The sequence below is a fragment of the Battus philenor genome, unplaced genomic scaffold, assembly GCF_028537555.1.
Source record: "Battus philenor isolate CCGP_79_NKW_IND1 unplaced genomic scaffold, ilBatPhil1.0.hap1 SCAF_15, whole genome shotgun sequence".
NCBI lineage: Eukaryota > Metazoa > Arthropoda > Insecta > Lepidoptera > Papilionidae > Battus > Battus philenor.
The window spans coordinates 8917770-8935598 of record NW_027181677.1 but is presented as its reverse complement, the minus strand read 5'-3'; the positions used below and the strand labels follow the sequence as shown (position 1 = coordinate 8935598).

The following is a 17829-nucleotide window of genomic DNA, read 5'->3' as shown; positions in this document are numbered from 1 at the left end:
GCAACTATTAATTTTAATAAAATGTTTTTTTTTTAGTTAAGGTACTAAGGACTAATAAAATGATCAATCATGTGTATATTAGATATCAATAATGATAAGCATTTTATAAAAAAAAAACCTCTTTAGTGGAAAACAACCACCAAATCATTGGTAATATACGTTTTAAAAAAAATCTAAAATCCTTTAAATCCAAATTAGAGACCATAATTTCTTTAATTCAATGAGTAATGTTGGTTTCATGATCTCGTGGAATATAATTTTTGATCTGTTGTTTTTCGTTTATCCGTCATTGGTTAGTAATTGCATCTACGTTTCGTAGCCAATCCGACACATGCAATTTGTAAACTGTCACGTCGCTAGCAAATTATCAGTTTAGAAACAATTTAAATGCAGCTATGCAAGTAGTTTTACAATTAAGATAAATTTAATATTAAACCAGTCACAGTTGTTGCTATTCTTTGGTCTGAATGATTAAATCTGTTCGTCGTTACAGTTACACAAATATGGGAGTTACAAAGAAAACTTCATGGCTTTAATTTTTCATAGTACGTCATCAATTTTCTACTTTTTAATTACAATTTCCTTTTATTAAATTATTGATGTAATCATGAACAGAATCAAGAATATCACTAGAATGCCAAGAAATTCAGAGAGTACTAATGAGACCGATATGCACGCTGATGCGTGTAGGCTCATTGCTAACTCCAACAAACCGCCTGATACCATCAGTGAGAAAGAGAACTCTTGGAATGCTGGTGTGCAAATGTTCGTGTCGTTTTTGCTTGCTGGATATGGAATGGTGGCCGCAAGTCTGTTGCTTGATAAAGTGCAACATTGGGACGTGTTCCGAATAGTGTCAGAGGTGTATATCTTAGTTCCAGCACTATTAGGTTTGAAGGGAAATTTGGAAATGACACTGGCATCACGATTGTCAACACACGCTCATTTAGGACATATTGATAGCAACCTTGGTGCATTAGTTGTTGGTAATTTATGTTTAATACAATGTCAGGCAGTTTTGGTAGGGTTTTTAGCAGCTATGGCAGCAGTAGCTATGGGCTGGATACCCGATGGACAGTTTGATATCCATCATGCTATGTTACTATGTGCTTCTAGTGTCCTAACTGCCTCATTTGCAAGTTTGGTGCTTGGGTTAATAATGATTGGTGTTATAGTACTTTCAAAACATATGGATATAAATCCTGACAATGTTGCCACACCAATTGCAGCTAGTTTAGGTGATTTAACAACATTGGCATTATTGTCTTGGATAGCATCTTTACTACATAAATCAATTGGTTCAAGTATAATATTGCCCACTCTAATAATCACTGGTGGCCTAGTTTTGGTGCCAGTATGTGGATATATAGCATACAAAAATAAATTCACTAGACAAGCATTAGATGAAGGATGGGTGCCAGTGGTTTCAGCTATGGTTATTAGCAGTGCTGGGGGGTTAATTTTGGACTACACTGTATCAAATTATACAGGGATTGCAGTGTTTCAGTTGGTCATTAATGGGATAGGTGGTAACATGGTCGCTGTGCATGCTTCTAGATTGTCCACATCTCTGCACACTGGCCAAAAAGAAGACACAGTTTTAAGCAACACCACTAAACTTCTTTTGGTGATGGTAATTCCTAGCCAGCTTATATTTATACACACAATAGAGTATCTTAAGGCTGGCCACACTTCCTTAACTCCAATATTTATACTTATTTACATGTCTGCTGCCCTATTGCAAGTGTTCCTACTGTTAACCATTAGCCATTACATGGTTGTAGGAATGTGGAAGTTAGGAATGGACCCAGACAACTCTGCTATCCCATATTTGACTGCATTGGGTGATCTCCTTGGTACAGCTCTTTTAGGTATAGCTTTCCATATATTATATGCTATTGGTGACAAAGACAGTGATTTAGGTGACTGAAATTGTATGCATACTCAAGTTTATTAAAAGCTCAAATTTTTATATCAAATATCTAGTACATATATTTCAATGTATACTCAACTATAAATCAATATCTATTTGCAATACTGTGCCATGTGTTTATTATATTTGTTGTACAAATTGAATTGTAAATTGTATGCAAATTTTTTTAATGTAAAACAATGAACCTGTTTGAATATTTAAGACTTGGTGCTACTTAAGATAATGTCAATAAATATTTTTATAAATTGATGGCTCTCTTTATTTTCATGACTATCTTATCTTAAAAGTTGATAATAGCATGTCAATACAAAATGAAATAAAATGGTTTTTTTATACTATATTTGGAATAGGAATGGGAAAGAAAATTATAAGATACTAGTTGCTCCTATAATGAAAATTCTTAATATAATGTTGGATAGGATTTGACTTGATTTAGCTATTTTCCAAGTGCTTTGCAATTTATAAAAAAATGAAGCCCTACAGAAACTACAAAAAATAAATAAAACTGACAGTGTAATTCCATATAATTATATATCAAAAGGAAAAATGTAGTGATAGTACAGTAAATTATTTATTATTTCACAAATTGGTTTGAAATTTTATTGACAAAAAATTATTAGCTTTGAACTGCAATTGAATATGCAATAACTATTTACATGCACATTACCCATTTTTGTGACTGCTTTATTCATATGAAATCATATTTTCATTTACCCTCTATAATTATAGGGGGGTTTGACAAAATAATGTTGCTTTCTTAAGTTAAATTCACATGACTACCTTTAATAAGTATTTATTTCTAATCAATCCTTTATAAGCAACCTTTTCCTATCTAGTAAACAAATTTTCAATGATTGTAAAAATCCATCAGTTTATCTGTAAAATATGTAGAAAGGAACAATACATTCCAGTCCCCCCAATATTTTGCCTTTCAATTACTTTTATCCAAGAATTTCTTCACTGTGAAAATTGTCATGAAATCTTAAAATTAACACCTTAGTGACCTATTACACATTTGTTCCATTTGAAGAATATGCAGTACAGATGTACAACTTTGAAGAGACACCCTATAAATAGTTGTTAACTACTCTGAGAATGTAACACAATGTCATAGGTTTAGTGCAGACATGGAATATAAGGGAAAAAAGTTTATTTTTTATTTTAAATTTCTATACAAGGCTGAGTTATGATAAATTTATTACAATTTTAATTATTTATGCTGATAAGGGAGAGTAATAAAAAAGACTTTGTTTTTAGATGTTGTTTATTAGCTTAGTCTAGGTGTTTACTTGACTTCACGCAATCTTCTTACTGCCGAACGACAAGATGAAGCTGCTACAGTGGAGAAAACCCATGCACCTCCAGCTACTGTCCTTTTGCAACGTTTGCAGGACCAGATACCAACACAGGAGCGCTTCATCGCATCCTACAATGAGAAAAAATACTACTTAGAAGCAACAAATAATATATATATTTAAATTATAAAGAATTAACAACTGCAACTATATTTTCCAAGTCACTTAATGTTAACCCTCTGATATAAATTGATATTTGTTTTTTAAAACACTAATATTTATACCTTCATAATGTTTACCTCATAACCAATGTAAGTACATGAAAATAATTTTGCTTACAAATTGTAGTCTTGCTTGTTTGATGTTTCACTGACAGATGTCGAAATGTGAATAAATTTAGCATTGTTATTACTACTAGACTACAAATCTTTGGAAACCATTATACCCATCCTTGTTAGCACCTAAGTCTGCTGCCATAATGATTACTACCATTCGAGTTGAAACTTAACACTAACACTTAACATTGTTATTCTGATAATAATATATTGTTACAAGGATTAGAGTATAGTTGTGAACACAAGTATTGTTGTTATGAACTAATCAATAACACCAATGAATTGCCTTGCAACATATGTACCACTTTTATACTATAAAGCAACAAAACATAAATTATAGTCACTTAAAAACCTGGAATGTAAAAATTGGTATTAAGAATTGTAAAGCTATCAACATGAGGGACTTCTTAGTATGTTAATATCAAATAATAAGTACTCACTTTTCCACAGAAAGAGCAAGTGTATTTAGCGTGTTGTGTTACTTCCATTTTCTTAACCATTTTACGCAGTGAGGCACCATAACGTGTTCCATATTTGCCGGTAATTCCAACCTTTTTCGTGCGTTTAGCCTAAAAACAATAATATTAGATCACTGGTATTTTCTCATTTGTACTAGTAAATACTAAAATATCATTCACTGATAAATAAACACATCACGCTTACTAAATAATTGTATTTTTATGTACAAAATATTAGAAGATTATAAAAATATTTTGAAATTAAATTTCTCACCATTTTGAAATAACCTGCCTAACACAACAGTTGACAGAAAAAGAGAAATGACATGTAATGACACTGACACTTCAGAAGAAAAATAATCTTTGGTCTGATTTTTTTTATCGTCGTCAAGTGCCAAGACAAACCGGCCATTCTGCTTACAATAAATGGTTATAAAGTACATAATTAACCATAAATGCGATTGTACGTTTTAGATGCATAATATTAACTGCGGATGAAAAATTATAAGTAATTCAAAAAATCAATACATGAAAAATAAATTGCATTTATTGAGTGATAATTTTTAAAATTATATTTCATATCTATTTTATATCATTTTGTTCTAATAAATTAATAAAATTTAGCGATATAATAAATCTGCTACTAAAAATTATTAATGTTAAATTAATAAATGTTTTCCTATAATTTGATATATATTGAATATACACTGTATTGTAGTTAAAATTTGTAATGAATAAGAAATATACTGACAACAAAACATTTTTAATGACCTAATATTTTAAATTTTATGAGAGTTTGCATCAATCGTAATGGCTTTTTTATGTACGAATCTCTGGTTTTGTCAGTCAGCTGTCAACGTCAATTGACAGATCCGTTTCAACGACCTACAGGCTGGTAAAGGTCGATCTTACGGTTTTCTATAAAACCGTCCCGACTAACTGGACGGCATATTTATAACATACAAAAACATACAATATGTTGCGAACGATTATTGTACGAAATCAAGTTTTGAGGGATAGCTTAAAAAATGCTGTTCGCTATAATTTAACAAGATGTATGAGCACAGAGTTGATCAGGAGGAAAAGTTCCAATAAGTAAGTTAAATTTTTTCTCACAGTCTAGAATTTCATACACCGATACCAGTTCCTCGTTCCTGTTAAATCTAAATATTAACACAATAAAGGCTTTATACAATTACGTTTATTGTCGGCGGTAATTGCATAACCAAAACGTCAAACGATTTACCTTGATCATGTCATCAGAGATAAATGTGCAAAATTCACAAAATGCTTCATGACAAATAATTAATAATTTAACAATGTAACACGTGCTATTTATTATAATACTATGGTTTGTTTGTGTATGTGTAGTATGTATACCATGAAGATTTTTACAAATCACAATGTTAAGTTACTTGTACTTCAACACTGTCGAAAATGTCAGTATTATTATAATTAATGTGATATTTTGTCTCAAATCTTCGTCCATGTTGTATTTGAAGTCTAAATCATAGAGATAGACTACTATAAGAACAAGCTGTTATTGTGTTTTCATTTCTTTAAAAAACTTCTCTATGTATGAATCACAGATAACACTTTTTTCCTCATGCCTTATAAAGACATTTTTAATTTAATTAATGAATAAACTTAAATGTATATTTTATTGTTTAAGGCTTATAAACTCAGATTCCAAGAGTGGATTATTGGTGCTACAATGGAGGCCTCACATACGTTATTATTCTGATCTGCCAAGCCACAGTAAGGTAAACCTACCGGCGCTGTCACCAACTATGGAAAATGGGTCCATTGTTAGATGGGAGAAGAAAGAAGGAGATAAGCTTAGTGAAGGTAAGATTTGTTGATAACTGACTTAATATGGTTGTCTTTAAATTCCTATCAGTAAATATGGCAGTCATTAAGCTAATCTGATTTCATTAATATTTTTGACTTGAAGTTTCTCTGTGTATGACTAACCTTTAGTAAGTAATGCTTTTTAATATAATAAATAAGACCTATTTACTTTATTTTACAGGTGATCTTCTTTGTGAGATTGAGACAGATAAGGCAACCATGGGCTTTGAAACACCTGAGGAAGGTTACTTGGCAAAAATTATTATCCCAGAAGGAACAAAAGGCGTCCCTGTTGGAAAACTTTTATGTATTATTGTAGAAAATCAAGCTGACGTTGCTGCATTTAAAGACTTTAAGGATGATTGTATGTATATATTTTCAACACGCATTTCATAATATTTATTTTTCTTTTTGGGTACCATTATTAATACACTAACTAGTTACTAACAAGGTTTCTTTGAAGGGAATTAATATTATAAAAAACACTTTCTAACAATGTTATGATCAAATTAAATATGGATTTTAACTTAATTCATTTGAGGTAATTAAATCTTAATTATCATTATTGTAATATTATCACTAAAGTTAATATTTAAATTTTATATTGCATGTTTTTATTTAATTTATTAACAAAATGGGTGAATTTACAGTAACTGGATCTTCTTCAATTTCAACTCCTGTTAAAGGTAATATTTGAAACAATGTTGTTTTCAATGTATATTCATATTTATGTTCTGTATAACTGAATTCAGCTGTAGAAAATAAGTATAATACAAATTTAGTCATACACTTTATTTGTACCTAATTCCTTGACTATTAGGTATAAAGTATACTTAGGTATAAAGTAGGAAATAAAACTCGAAATTATTAATGTGCTATTTTTTAATTATTTTTTGTAGAGACTGATCAATTTGGCGAATTTTTACTTTGATGTGACAAACTGAAAAATAAATAAAAAAAAACATTGTGAAGGTCATTCAAGAAATATGCTACATATTGTTTGTCAATTGTTACATAATATTTCTTAAATATTATTTTTTCACAGTTAATGTATTTTTAGACAATCTAATGTTATAATATATATATATATGTGTATACACATACATACATATATATAAAGATAACTGAATTAAAACAATTACAAGAAAAGTTTGAATTCTTTTAAATTCTTAGCGGCAGCGGCTCCTCCGCCTGCAGCACCTGCAGCTGCAGCTCCTGCGCCTGCTGCTCCAGTAGCAGCTGCACCGCCAGCAGCTGCCGCGGTTCCGGTTCCTGCTCCAGCTCCTGCTGGAAGGTTATACGCAAGTCCTTTCGCGCGCCGAATAGCTGAACTAAGGAATATACGACTTGGAGGTATGAATGATAATAATTTTTGATACTTATACATTAGGCAGCATTCTGAAAATTATAAAACATCTTCAGGTACAAAATCCCTCAGTGCCTTAATATAAATATCTGCATTTAAACATTGGCTCTCTCTTTGGGTTTCATTGCCAAATTCACAATTGCTCAATAACCATGGCAAGGCTTGGCAAGTTGAAGTGGCAGTGAGCAGGCCATATAATGGGCAGAACTGATGGCTGCTAGAGCCTAAAGGTTTTGGAGTGGAGACCATAAACTAGCAAATACAGAACAGGAATGTCTACCCACAAATGGCTAACACAATGATAATGACTTTTACATTACAAAATAGCATGTGGTTACTGATTTTTGTTAAAAAGGTATGAAACTTAGTAAACATTACAGCTTCTAGTTCACAGTTTTATGTACAAGAAAAAGATGCAGTACTATCTATAAAATATCTTTAATGTAATTAACATCTGTTTTTTTATAATTTAGTTTGCTACATAATTCATATTATAACCTGTAAGAAAATTAAAAATTAGTAAACAATATTCTTAGATGGCTTTAAAATATATCTTCATATTTAGTAAAAGTAATTTTGGCAGTATTTTCTTTTGTGTGGCAGTAGTACTTATTTGTTTAGTCTAGTCCTATTTGTTTAGTAAGATAACATTGTCTGGAGATATGTCCAAAAATATTGTTGCATAAAGGACATTTCATTCATGTCATAATTATTTGCTTGTAACCTTCATTGGTATATTTAGCAATTACCATCTATAAAGTTATGACAATGATAGCTTGACACCTGACATGTGCTATTTGCACAGGCCAGGGGTCTGGATTGTACGGGTCGCTAAAGAGCGGTGACCTCGCAGGCGCCGCCGCTGCAGCTCCGGCTGTTGCGGCCCTTGCTGTTGCACCAGTTCCAGCCCCAGGAGCCACCTTTGTTGACATTCCTCTTTCTGGAATGCGTGAGACTATAGCAAAGCGATTATCCGCTGCTAAACAGACTATACCTCATTATCAGCTAAGTGCCACTATTAATATTGAGAAGACTTTAAAAATGAGAAAAGATCTCAATGAAAGATTGGGCAAAGAAGAACCCGGTCTTAAGGTAACAATTAATTTTCTATACTTTTTAACATTTATGAAATACAATTATTGTCAATAAGGTGCATATTTATCTTAAATTGAAATAATGGATTATTACAGATAGGTTATATCTTTGTATTGAAACAATCAAGGCAAATATGAATGAGCAAGTAAGATGGATAATTATATGATAATTATTGTGCTTAAATAGAGACTCAGACAATAGTTTCTATTTTCTATTTATCTGTTAGTAAGTCTTTTTTTTTGCACAATTACTTTCAAGTGCATCTGTATATCCAATATGTTGTCAATTTTCAACCACACAAACAAAGTTAAGTTACTTATGTAGGAAAATTCCATCAATATGAATATATTATACTCGATAAGAAATATTTCTTGTAAGTTATTAGAAGTTACTTAATATTTTTAAATTACGTATTAATAATCTTTTATGCATTGTATATGTATTTTGATTGCTTTTCAGGTTTCTGTTAATGACTTCATAATCAAAGCTGTGGCGTCAGCATGCAGGCGTGTGCCAACTGCTAATTCACACTGGATGGAGTCTTTCATTAGACAGTAAGTATTCTTGCACATTACATATATCGTCGTGGCTAAGCGTACCGATAGTCAAATACACAATGAATCAAATTTGGTACAGTGATGTAATTAATGCTAGTATCAGAAAATTACCACATTTTAAATCTTAATTTGTAAGCAATAGTTCTAATTGTGAGCAGGGCACGTCGTTATGCAACCGATGGCAGTTGAGGTCGAAATATTTTTGAGTGGCGATCACGAGCCGATAGACGCCATGTGTGTAAGCTTCCCACTAGGTGAACAGACGTCAGTTAAGGGTGAGGGCTGTCACTAGATGTGGGCAGCGCAAGACCATAGTGGTGATCTTACATCTTTAGGAGGCCTAGCCTTGCAGTGAGCGTCTATTAACTGATATGATGATTATGAATTCATTTATTTTCTTATAATTATTCTGAAAACAATTAAAGTTAAATTATGATTGTTCAAAATATCTCTGGAATTTCGACCTTGTGTACCGGATGTAGCTGTAGTCAATCAAGTAATATCAGTGAATGAAAATTATGTTAGTTTATCATCTTGGGTAATTTAACATATATACCTATTATTTATTTAACTCTTATAATAACTTTGGTGATTTCTGCTTACATATCTTCAATTTTCTATTTACTATGTAACAAATTGAACAATTTTTCGTTCTCTATAATAATTTTATAGGTTCTCAAATGTGGACGTGAGTGTAGCTGTGGCTACACCAACAGGCCTCATCACCCCAATAGTGTTTAATGCTGATTCGCGTGGTTTAATTGATATCTCGAAGGACGTTAAGGAGCTTGCACAAAAGGCAAAGGAAGGCAAATTGCAGCCACAGGAATATCAGGGTGGCACCGTTACAGTGTCGAATCTAGGAATGTTTGGTATGTTTAACTTTTTTGTAAACTATTTAAATGATGACAAGATGTTAATCATAATTGAGAGAGAGTTTATCTTTTTATCACCTTATCTTAAGCAATATTTTTTGATAGGCAACAATTTTTATAATTAAAAAATACTTAGTGATTAATTAATGAATTTTTATATCTTAACATGAAATCAGAACTGATTAAATTGACTATGTTTTAATTTATGAAAATGCAAAGCTTAATTGAGATAATTAACCGAAATCAGGTATTAAAAATCTGCCAGAAATTGGCAATCTTAAGTTGCTGGCCTATTACAGATAATGTTTTAAATCATAATCTTTAAAATATTATACCGAAAGCGGTAGTACAGCAGATAGTTGATGCCCAGTTACAGCCAGTGCAACTTACTGGTATTAAACATTTGCTCCCTGCAACAATTGAATTACTAATTTGTATGATTATCATTGTTCACAAATGAATAAAAAACTGGTGAAATGGGCATTATTTAGTAGTAAAGATTTTTGATTTACGCAAATCCACATTTTCCTGCATATTTAGATAATGGTTTTTTTTTCCGTCTGAGAAAATGAATGGAACAGTATAGCTAATATATTTTTTTTGTTTTAAGGAATAACAATGTTCAATGCTATCATAAACCCTCCGCAGTCCTTAATATTGGCATGTGGAGGTGTACAGGACCTGGTTATTCCCGACAAAAATGAGCCCCAAGGGTAAGCAAATTACACACTATGAATATTTGTTTTCTATGTTTTATATTTATTAAAAAAAACAGTATAATGTATATGATATTATATATGAAAGTAGGTTTTATAAAGAACAATAAAATTTCTGCATATAAATATTTAAAAAGTTGGCAAAGATCATCCATATGGAGTATTAACAGAGCGGACAAGCTAACTTGTGATGGTTTTTGGAAGAGACTGAATACAGACCTCTTTCAACCTGTCCTAATGGAAGACACAGTGGCGGAGGGGACTATGTCCATCCTCGGTCGGGTAAACATTTTATGGTTGAAATTATAGAGATTACTAATCAAGTAGCATAAATCTGGTTCTTGGATAAGTTAACATTCAGTTTTCTAGATTCATTTTTTATATCATAGAGAAATTGACAAAGAAAGAACACAAAATTATATTCATTCTGTTTTTATACACAAAATACAAAAAGAATCAAATTATTACAAAAGATAAAATAATGCATTTTCTTATAGAATTATCTTATACTTTGGCCTTTTGTTAATTTGTAGGGAATTTAAACTGTATTTGTAATATAGTTGAGATTAATTCTTATATTTAAACATAACACTTACAGATTCCGTGTAGCGAAATTCGTGACGTTCACGGCATCTGCTGATCATAGGGTCATTGATGGAGCGGTTGGTGCACAATGGATGAAGGCACTCAAAGATAATCTTGAAGATCCAGCCAATATGATTCTATGAAGTGAACATTTATGAAACAGCTAATTGGATAAGCTTAGAAGAATTCATTATTAACTAGAATTTTATTTTAGCAATCACATTAGAAAATATTTCCTGTAAATATGGAGGATTGCCAGTAGTAAAAAATCTGTTTTGAGGGTTTGTCTATATTATTTAAATCTTCAATGTCCTTATCCAAGTAGCTGTCATTGATTTGAATTACTCATATCCTTTGTTTTTTGGTAGGACTTCTATTATTTGTTATTGTTGTTAAAAATTTAAAACTTTTTGTCATAATGTTATATCTTCATATATCAACAAATCTTACTTTTTGAAGGATATGTAGATTGTTTATGTAGGAAGATTAATTTATACCATTTTCATAGAATCATTCAGTGACTTAATTCCAAAGTTCAGTCAAACTATTTATAGATAGTTAATAAATGTGTACCATGGGATTTGTTTCAATCGTTGATTGTGAATTTAGCAACGAATTTCTGAAAATATAAACTAAAAACAAGTCGATATTAATTTACACCTGTGAATGTTATGGAGTAAATTAGTACAATGCATTTTTTCAGATAAAAGATAATTTCTTTTTGTGAGGATTTATTTATTTCACAATCTTTTTTATGTTATCTACTATTGTTATGAATAGATCTATATCAGGGAATAAATGACAGTAATATGGGCTCTTTATGACGTAAAAATCACAGAACGTCTAAATATTTAATCATGTATTAAACCTGCAGAAGTGCGATAAGAATAAATGGATGTTAGTTGAATAACTTTTAATAATAAAAAATGCGCGGCCTTTTTCGTTTTTTTTTTTACCTATTATATTTAATTATTTAGCATATTAATCAGCAATATACAGGGTAAAAGTAATAGACAACGGTCTCCTGCTCATAGGAATAACAAAATTACAAAATACCTGTGCTTGGATTTTAAGGAACTTTCACAAACCTTAAAAAAATGGTAGCAGAGACATGTTTGACCACCACCATCAAACTTACTATAATATGAAATCTAGTAGAAACTTGAATTTTATAAATTTAATATTTAGAAAAATATTCTTACAATTGGTATGATTTCTTATCTTCCCAATTCAGTAATACAGTAAAATGTAGCAGCTCGAGCCGAGACTCCTGGATATCCATCGAGCTTCGCTACATTTAAAAGAAGTTGAGGATAAGCGCCAACTGCGCTCTGCATCTTCTGCGGATTTTTCATATTCCTGATTCGATTTCGGAGCAAAAAATTAAAATGATTTATTTAATACTATGAAAAACTTAGTTATTTTATATATAAGCTAAAAATAATCTTTTCAAAGGTTAATTTGCGGCAGCGATTTTAACCTACAGAACTATTATTAATAGTCAAACAAATTGCTAATCAAAAAGCTATATATATATGTAATTAGTTTTTACTACAGTGCTACTTAAATCGCTCTACCGCGCCTAAGTTGTGCGTTCTGTAAAACAGAGGAATTATCGGCCTCTCCGTACCATTAGTCCTTCGTTGACGTGCAAGGCGGTAGCACTAATGCTCTTATCACCTCGCTGCGCTTTCTTCAGACGTGTCACAGCGGTTTCAATATTCCTATAAAAATGCCTTGATATGGTATTCCAAGTCATATGCGCACAAGTGATTAACAGAATAACGATCATTCCTGGGACTGTGTTATTAGGTTATTTTAATTTATTCAACTCTAATTCTTGGATAACCAAAAGTAAAATAAGTCACGGGTACATAATGTTTTTTTTTTAATTTCGGCGTTTTGTACTTGTAGTCAAGGGATGTAGCTGTTACAAAATCATTATAAAATGAAAATGAAACGCTAATAAAATTCTCCGACTATTTACGTGTCAGTCAAAAAAGTTGAAAACAGCATTGTTTTCAATTGGCATCGAGTGATGAATATTTAAAAACTTTTACTTTCAACTATAACTAAAATTTCATGATTTGTATTTTTGAAAATTTCTGTGTTTGAAAATAGCAGAAGCTGTTTGTGCATGGGTTACAGAACAGTTTAGGTAGCAGAATAGGTTGATGTTTCATTGTTTCTAGTATTAAGTCGGGATCTACTTTGTGGGTTAGAGTGGTTCTCTTTCGGAACTGAATTAAAACACCATTGGGTGAAGTAAATGCTTGTTTTGACAAAATTACGTACATACTTATATACCCGCGTGAAAAATTACAGGATTACGACATTTTCGCGGTGTATCAGAATGGCACGCCTTCTGTTTTGACGACGTGACAACGTAGTGTTGTGGTGTGGCGCTGTTCTTTAAAATGAGTCGTTAATTCTGATCCCGTCAAACAACGGTTTTAATAAACCTTGTTAATCTTGAGTATGAATGCCAATTCAAATCGACTTGGCTAGACTGGACTTAATCCGAGACACTAGGACCGCACAAACCAGTTGATTGTTCACAACTGTAAACAGTTGAGCGATTGTGTGTAGTTTGTCCCGAGGCTAAAACAGTTTCACGGGTTTGAGATAATAAAACGCTGAAGAAACTCAGACTAAATAGTTTTTCAGTAACTTAGTTACACGGTTTCATTTGGAGCTCAGGCCATTACCGTAGATGCTATATCGAAATAGGAAGATAAATTTTCAGATCGTTAAAACTGCTGCTCTATGGGCTTGCTCGGCGTTGAAGACTCCGAAAGTGGACTCACAAACAAGTGAACCTTTCTGCACGATTCAGACATACCACCGACTAGGTAGCTTAAAAAAACCATATTTTGTTTTTAGCGGAACAAGATATGTGTCGTCCTTCTGTGTGTGATCCAGAAAGAGGCAGCTTAATTGGATTAGTAAACAAAGATTCGGTTCATAGACGATGCCGACAGCGCAAAGCCACGCCTCCTAATGGCTTCCCGGAGAATGATGTTCCCCCATCAGAAAAGAGGCCTTCGGATTAGTGAGTATAGGGTGGTGCTTTAGACTTTCACTGGGTTTAGCAGTACTGAGGCGGTGATGAATCGACGTGGTTTCGAATCTTAGTAAAAAATTGAGACGGGATTTCCAAAAATGGAAGATCCGGAATATCTCCACCCAACTAAAAAAAGCTGACTGTTATTAAGTGTTAAATTATTCCAGGGATATGACAATTAAAAGTCACCAACAGCAATTAATCTTGTTTAACCGTTCGTTTATTGAAAAAGGGCCACAATACCGATAAGGAAGTACTAATTTTTTGTGATAATACTATAACTTAAATAACAAAACCGGTTCAAGTACCATTGAAAGTACTCAGTTGGCATCTACTACCCAATGCGGGTTTACATTACCAAATTTGATTCCTTCCGATTACGTATTGTTTGCATCAATGGGTCACGTACTAGTTGAAGGTACATACGAAATTGAGAGACAATAGTACGATGAATAATTCGTAGTAAAAGGTAAAGATTTTTAGGACGTATTTTAAAATGATTATTATTTAAATATTCTTTCATTGTTATCTCAGTCGTAACCCGTCCACAGCTGGACATGGGCTTTCCCCTTAGATTTTTTATAGGACCCGCTGGAAGTTGTCATCAAGTGTTTTCTGACGATCTTAACCGAGTTATTGCCTCTACGTAGTTTGGCATTATATTTTTCCGATTTGCTCGATTATATCGAATACTTTAACGGATCGGTTAATCTTTTTTTTAACATCATTTAATTATATGTTAACCTTTCGATTTAAATATTGTTCTATAATGCATTGCATTTAATTTAGCTATGGCGTTTAGATATTAAAATAAAATTTTATTCAATTCTATATTAAGGCCATGACCGAAAACGATGACATTGCGTGCTAAAAAAGATATAAATTATACATGTCATGGACGACATGTCACGTTTTGACCTATAGAAATAAGTATTTTCTGTTTTCATGTTAGGAACAATGGCAATTAATTTAATATAATACGTAATAGAAGATTGCAATTGTTGAACGGCAAATCCCTGTAAATAATTTACTAACGGTGAGGTTTTTTTACTTATAAGGTAAATTTTTTTTTTCGTTCGGTAAAGATGTCATAAGGCTTAATTATTTCTGTCTATTAATGAGTCACAATATGTTTTTAAAAAAAGTGGCTTTCTCATCAGCTGAGTTTTTAAAAAAAAATTCTGTTCAATAAATTTAATTGGCATAAATTTAGGCTCTAATAAAACAAAATCTGCTAAAATAGTTATATAATATGTATCCAAGTTTATAACTATTTCAGAGAAATTTCAGAGATCAACGTTTCAATAACGAAAAATTGCATTTTATAAATATGTCAGATTCGATAGACAATTCAGAATCTAGCACCACTGATATGAAAAAACCAGTTAAAGAAGTAACTGTGATACAAGATGAGGGTTTTTTCGTTCACGATACAGGAGACACCTATAATGGATTTTTTGAAGTAAAGAAGAAAGAAAGAAGCGTAAAGATGCATGGTAAAAGTATTTTATGTAATGAAAAAAAAAACTCTTTGTGTATGTATGAAATAACGCCCAGGTTTTTGGTCAAAGCATATAATAGCATCCGCTTTATGTAATTTTGGAGTCAAAAGGAATAAATAATTTATCACAATATATATTCACATATTTTTGACTTAAAAACTGCACGATATGCTAGCTTTTTTAATAATAAAAGTTTATCGAAGGTCTTTGATCTCACCATTTCTTTATTTTCTAATTATGTACGGTTCGATATCCAAAGCTAATGTTTTTGAATCTGAAACCCAACCGAGCATCACGAAATGTTTTTGTCTTTTATAAAATGGAGTTTAATAGACCGTACTCGATCTATTCCGGCTTGTGATGCTAAACGTTACGCTCTAATTATGGAAAGCGTTTTCAACAACTATTTCGTCTGTTTTTTTTCACTCTTTTTTCGGCGTTAAAAATTATTATGATTAATTCTTATAAATTATTTTAATAAATTAATTTTCCCTCTTTATTCTTGTTCTGTTGGTACAACATAATGTAATTTCGTAAGGTCTCTATAGATTATGAAAATGTTTGACCGATAACACATCTGTGTATCGAAATGAGAGTGAGGCGAAATAACGTTTTTTTCATAACAAATCCTTACTCAGTACTTTTCCATTTCGATTTATGTAAATGTTTAGGCTCTATGATGTAGTAAAATGACGTCATGTAATGGCATAAATGGCGTTAATGAAATCTCCGTACGCATAATATCTATAGTATGACGGTGCCTGTTAAAATAATAAGAGACTTCATAATTTGTAAATATAAGAAACTTTATGTTCACAGGTTCAACTGTCATTAGTTTGTTGGAATGTCTTAAGTTCACCAATCCGGTGAAATTATGATATGTAGTATCTAGCGGTCCGTGCCGATGCTTCCTAAGGAGCCCTCGAGCTTTGCTTTGGTCTTTATCCAAGAAATTTCAAGGGTAGCTTTTGAAAGTGGAACTCTGCAAGGCTTTCAATCGATATGTGTTTAATAAACTCCAACTTCTCTCCTCTCCTCTCCTCTCGAACACCAACGAAATGTTTAATTTCATTTCGTTGGTGTTCGAGAGGAGATGATCATGGCTAGATCGGTCGCTTTTATTGGGCTGGTGGGAAAATTTTTACAAGTAACATTACAAGATGTTTGAAGAAGTATTGGTAAAAACTTCATTTTGGCTCCTATCATTAATAGAGGAACGAATACAGTAGCACGTTCTATCTAATGAGATTATACAGGATGAATAACTACTGATATAAAAGCTTTAAAGAGCTAAATGTAAAGCATTTTGTATCAAGTGATCACTCCGTAATGTGTTTATTTTGGAATGAGACAGGCCAATTGTTTCTGGCAATGCAAAGTCTATGTGGACAGATAGTAAACAATAAACAATTGTAATATGTAGTAATTCGTATTTAATATTTCTGAAATTATTAATTTTGTAAAAGATACCCCATATATATAAAAATATATATATATACATATATATATATATATATATATATATATACATATATATATATATATATATATATATATATATTTATAGCAAATTGAGTTATAAATTCACCTCGTTAAACCTACGTAAGTGTATATTGTTTTTGTGTTCAGGTCCTGGAATATATACTACGGCAGAAGGCGATGCGTATGCTGGTTTGTGGGACAACGACAAGTTCGGCATTAGCGATGAAATAATGATATCCTTCAGAGATGGGTCCAAGTATCAAGGATTCTTAAAGGATTGGAAGTACAGTGGACGGGGAAGATATTATTACCCTGACGGCAGTATTTTATCATGCGACTTTGTTGAAAATTGTCCTGTCGGTTTTTTAACTTTAACTGATCCCAATGGTCATATTTGGCTGGGAAAGGCCGAGCATGGATTTTGTTGGTTTCAGCCAGTAAATCATCTCTATGATATGTTAGAGAAAATAAGAGATACCCGTATAAAGTCTAAACATTAATCTCAAGAGTAATGAGCTTTATATTGTCGCTATTTCACTTATTTAGGTAACCGCTATGCTATTTTATTTGTGTTATTTTGCAATTGAATTTACGTTTTAATAACGTTAGACAGTTGTCAAGGAAACCTAAAATAATTTATATGAGATTTGTACGTTAGCAATTACTCTAAATATTTTGACTTGAGCAACATTATTCTAAATAACTCATTTTGATA

At 31.8% G+C, this 17829-nt stretch overlaps 4 protein-coding genes across 6 annotated transcripts; 3 read left to right on the top strand and 1 right to left on the bottom strand.

The window, feature by feature from the left end:
- Window positions 1–324: 324 nt before the first annotated feature.
- LOC137918798 (solute carrier family 41 member 1-like) lies at window positions 325–2182 on the top strand. The gene has a single exon (XM_068761703.1). The coding sequence runs from the start codon at window positions 608–610 to the stop codon at window positions 1928–1930; it is 1323 nt and encodes a 440-aa protein (XP_068617804.1). The 5' UTR covers window positions 325–607; the 3' UTR covers window positions 1931–2182.
- Window positions 2183–3179: 997 nt separating this feature from the next.
- On the bottom strand, window positions 3180–4403 carry RpL37A (ribosomal protein L37A). The gene is made up of 3 exons (XM_068761572.1): window positions 4296–4403; window positions 4004–4132; window positions 3180–3359 (listed from the first exon to the last, which is right to left on the bottom strand). The coding sequence occupies exons 1-3, from the start codon at window positions 4296–4298 to the stop codon at window positions 3219–3221; spliced, it is 273 nt and encodes a 90-aa protein (XP_068617673.1). The 5' UTR covers window positions 4299–4403; the 3' UTR covers window positions 3180–3218.
- A 481-nt stretch (window positions 4404–4884) lies between these two features.
- muc (dihydrolipoamide S-acetyltransferase muc) lies at window positions 4885–12001 on the top strand. Of its 3 annotated transcripts, none has more exons than XM_068761460.1 (10): window positions 4885–5116; window positions 5694–5869; window positions 6054–6236; window positions 6523–6558; window positions 7046–7225; window positions 8092–8330; window positions 8793–8887; window positions 9563–9762; window positions 10376–10478; window positions 11080–12001. In XM_068761460.1, the coding sequence occupies exons 1-10, from the start codon at window positions 4998–5000 to the stop codon at window positions 11207–11209; spliced, it is 1461 nt and encodes a 486-aa protein (XP_068617561.1). In that variant the 5' UTR covers window positions 4885–4997; the 3' UTR covers window positions 11210–12001. The 3 variants fall into 3 exon arrangements, with proteins under 3 accessions (XP_068617561.1, XP_068617559.1, XP_068617560.1); XM_068761458.1 differs by having other exon boundaries at window positions 8044–8330; XM_068761459.1 differs by lacking the exon at window positions 6523–6558 and having other exon boundaries at window positions 8044–8330.
- A 3459-nt stretch (window positions 12002–15460) lies between these two features.
- Window positions 15461–17614, top strand: LOC137919006 (MORN repeat-containing protein 4-like). Its single transcript, XM_068761966.1, has 2 exons — window positions 15461–15626; window positions 17262–17614. The coding sequence occupies exons 1-2, from the start codon at window positions 15461–15463 to the stop codon at window positions 17612–17614; spliced, it is 519 nt and encodes a 172-aa protein (XP_068618067.1).
- The last annotated feature ends 215 nt before the right edge of the window (window positions 17615–17829 follow it).

Excerpts from the sequence above, each read along its gene's own strand:
- RpL37A (XM_068761572.1), bottom strand. Across the intron at positions 3,360-4,003 it reads CTTGCTCTTTCTGTGGAAAA|GATGCGATGAAGCGCTCCTG; the intron begins GTGAGTACTTAT and ends TTCTCATTGTAG.
- LOC137919006 (XM_068761966.1), top strand. The coding sequence starts at position 15,461 with ATGTCAGATTCGATAGACAATTCAGAATCTAGCACCACTGATATGAAA. Across the intron at positions 15,627-17,261 it reads AAGAAGCGTAAAGATGCATG|GTCCTGGAATATATACTACG; the intron begins GTAAAAGTATTT and ends TTTTGTGTTCAG.
- LOC137918798 (XM_068761703.1), top strand. The coding sequence starts at position 608 with ATGAACAGAATCAAGAATATCACTAGAATGCCAAGAAATTCAGAGAGT.
- muc (XM_068761458.1), top strand. The coding sequence starts at position 4,998 with ATGTTGCGAACGATTATTGTACGAAATCAAGTTTTGAGGGATAGCTTA. Across the intron at positions 8,331-8,792 it reads AAGAAGAACCCGGTCTTAAG|GTTTCTGTTAATGACTTCAT; the intron begins GTAACAATTAAT and ends ATTGCTTTTCAG. Across the intron at positions 9,763-10,375 it reads GTCGAATCTAGGAATGTTTG|GAATAACAATGTTCAATGCT; the intron begins GTATGTTTAACT and ends TTTTGTTTTAAG.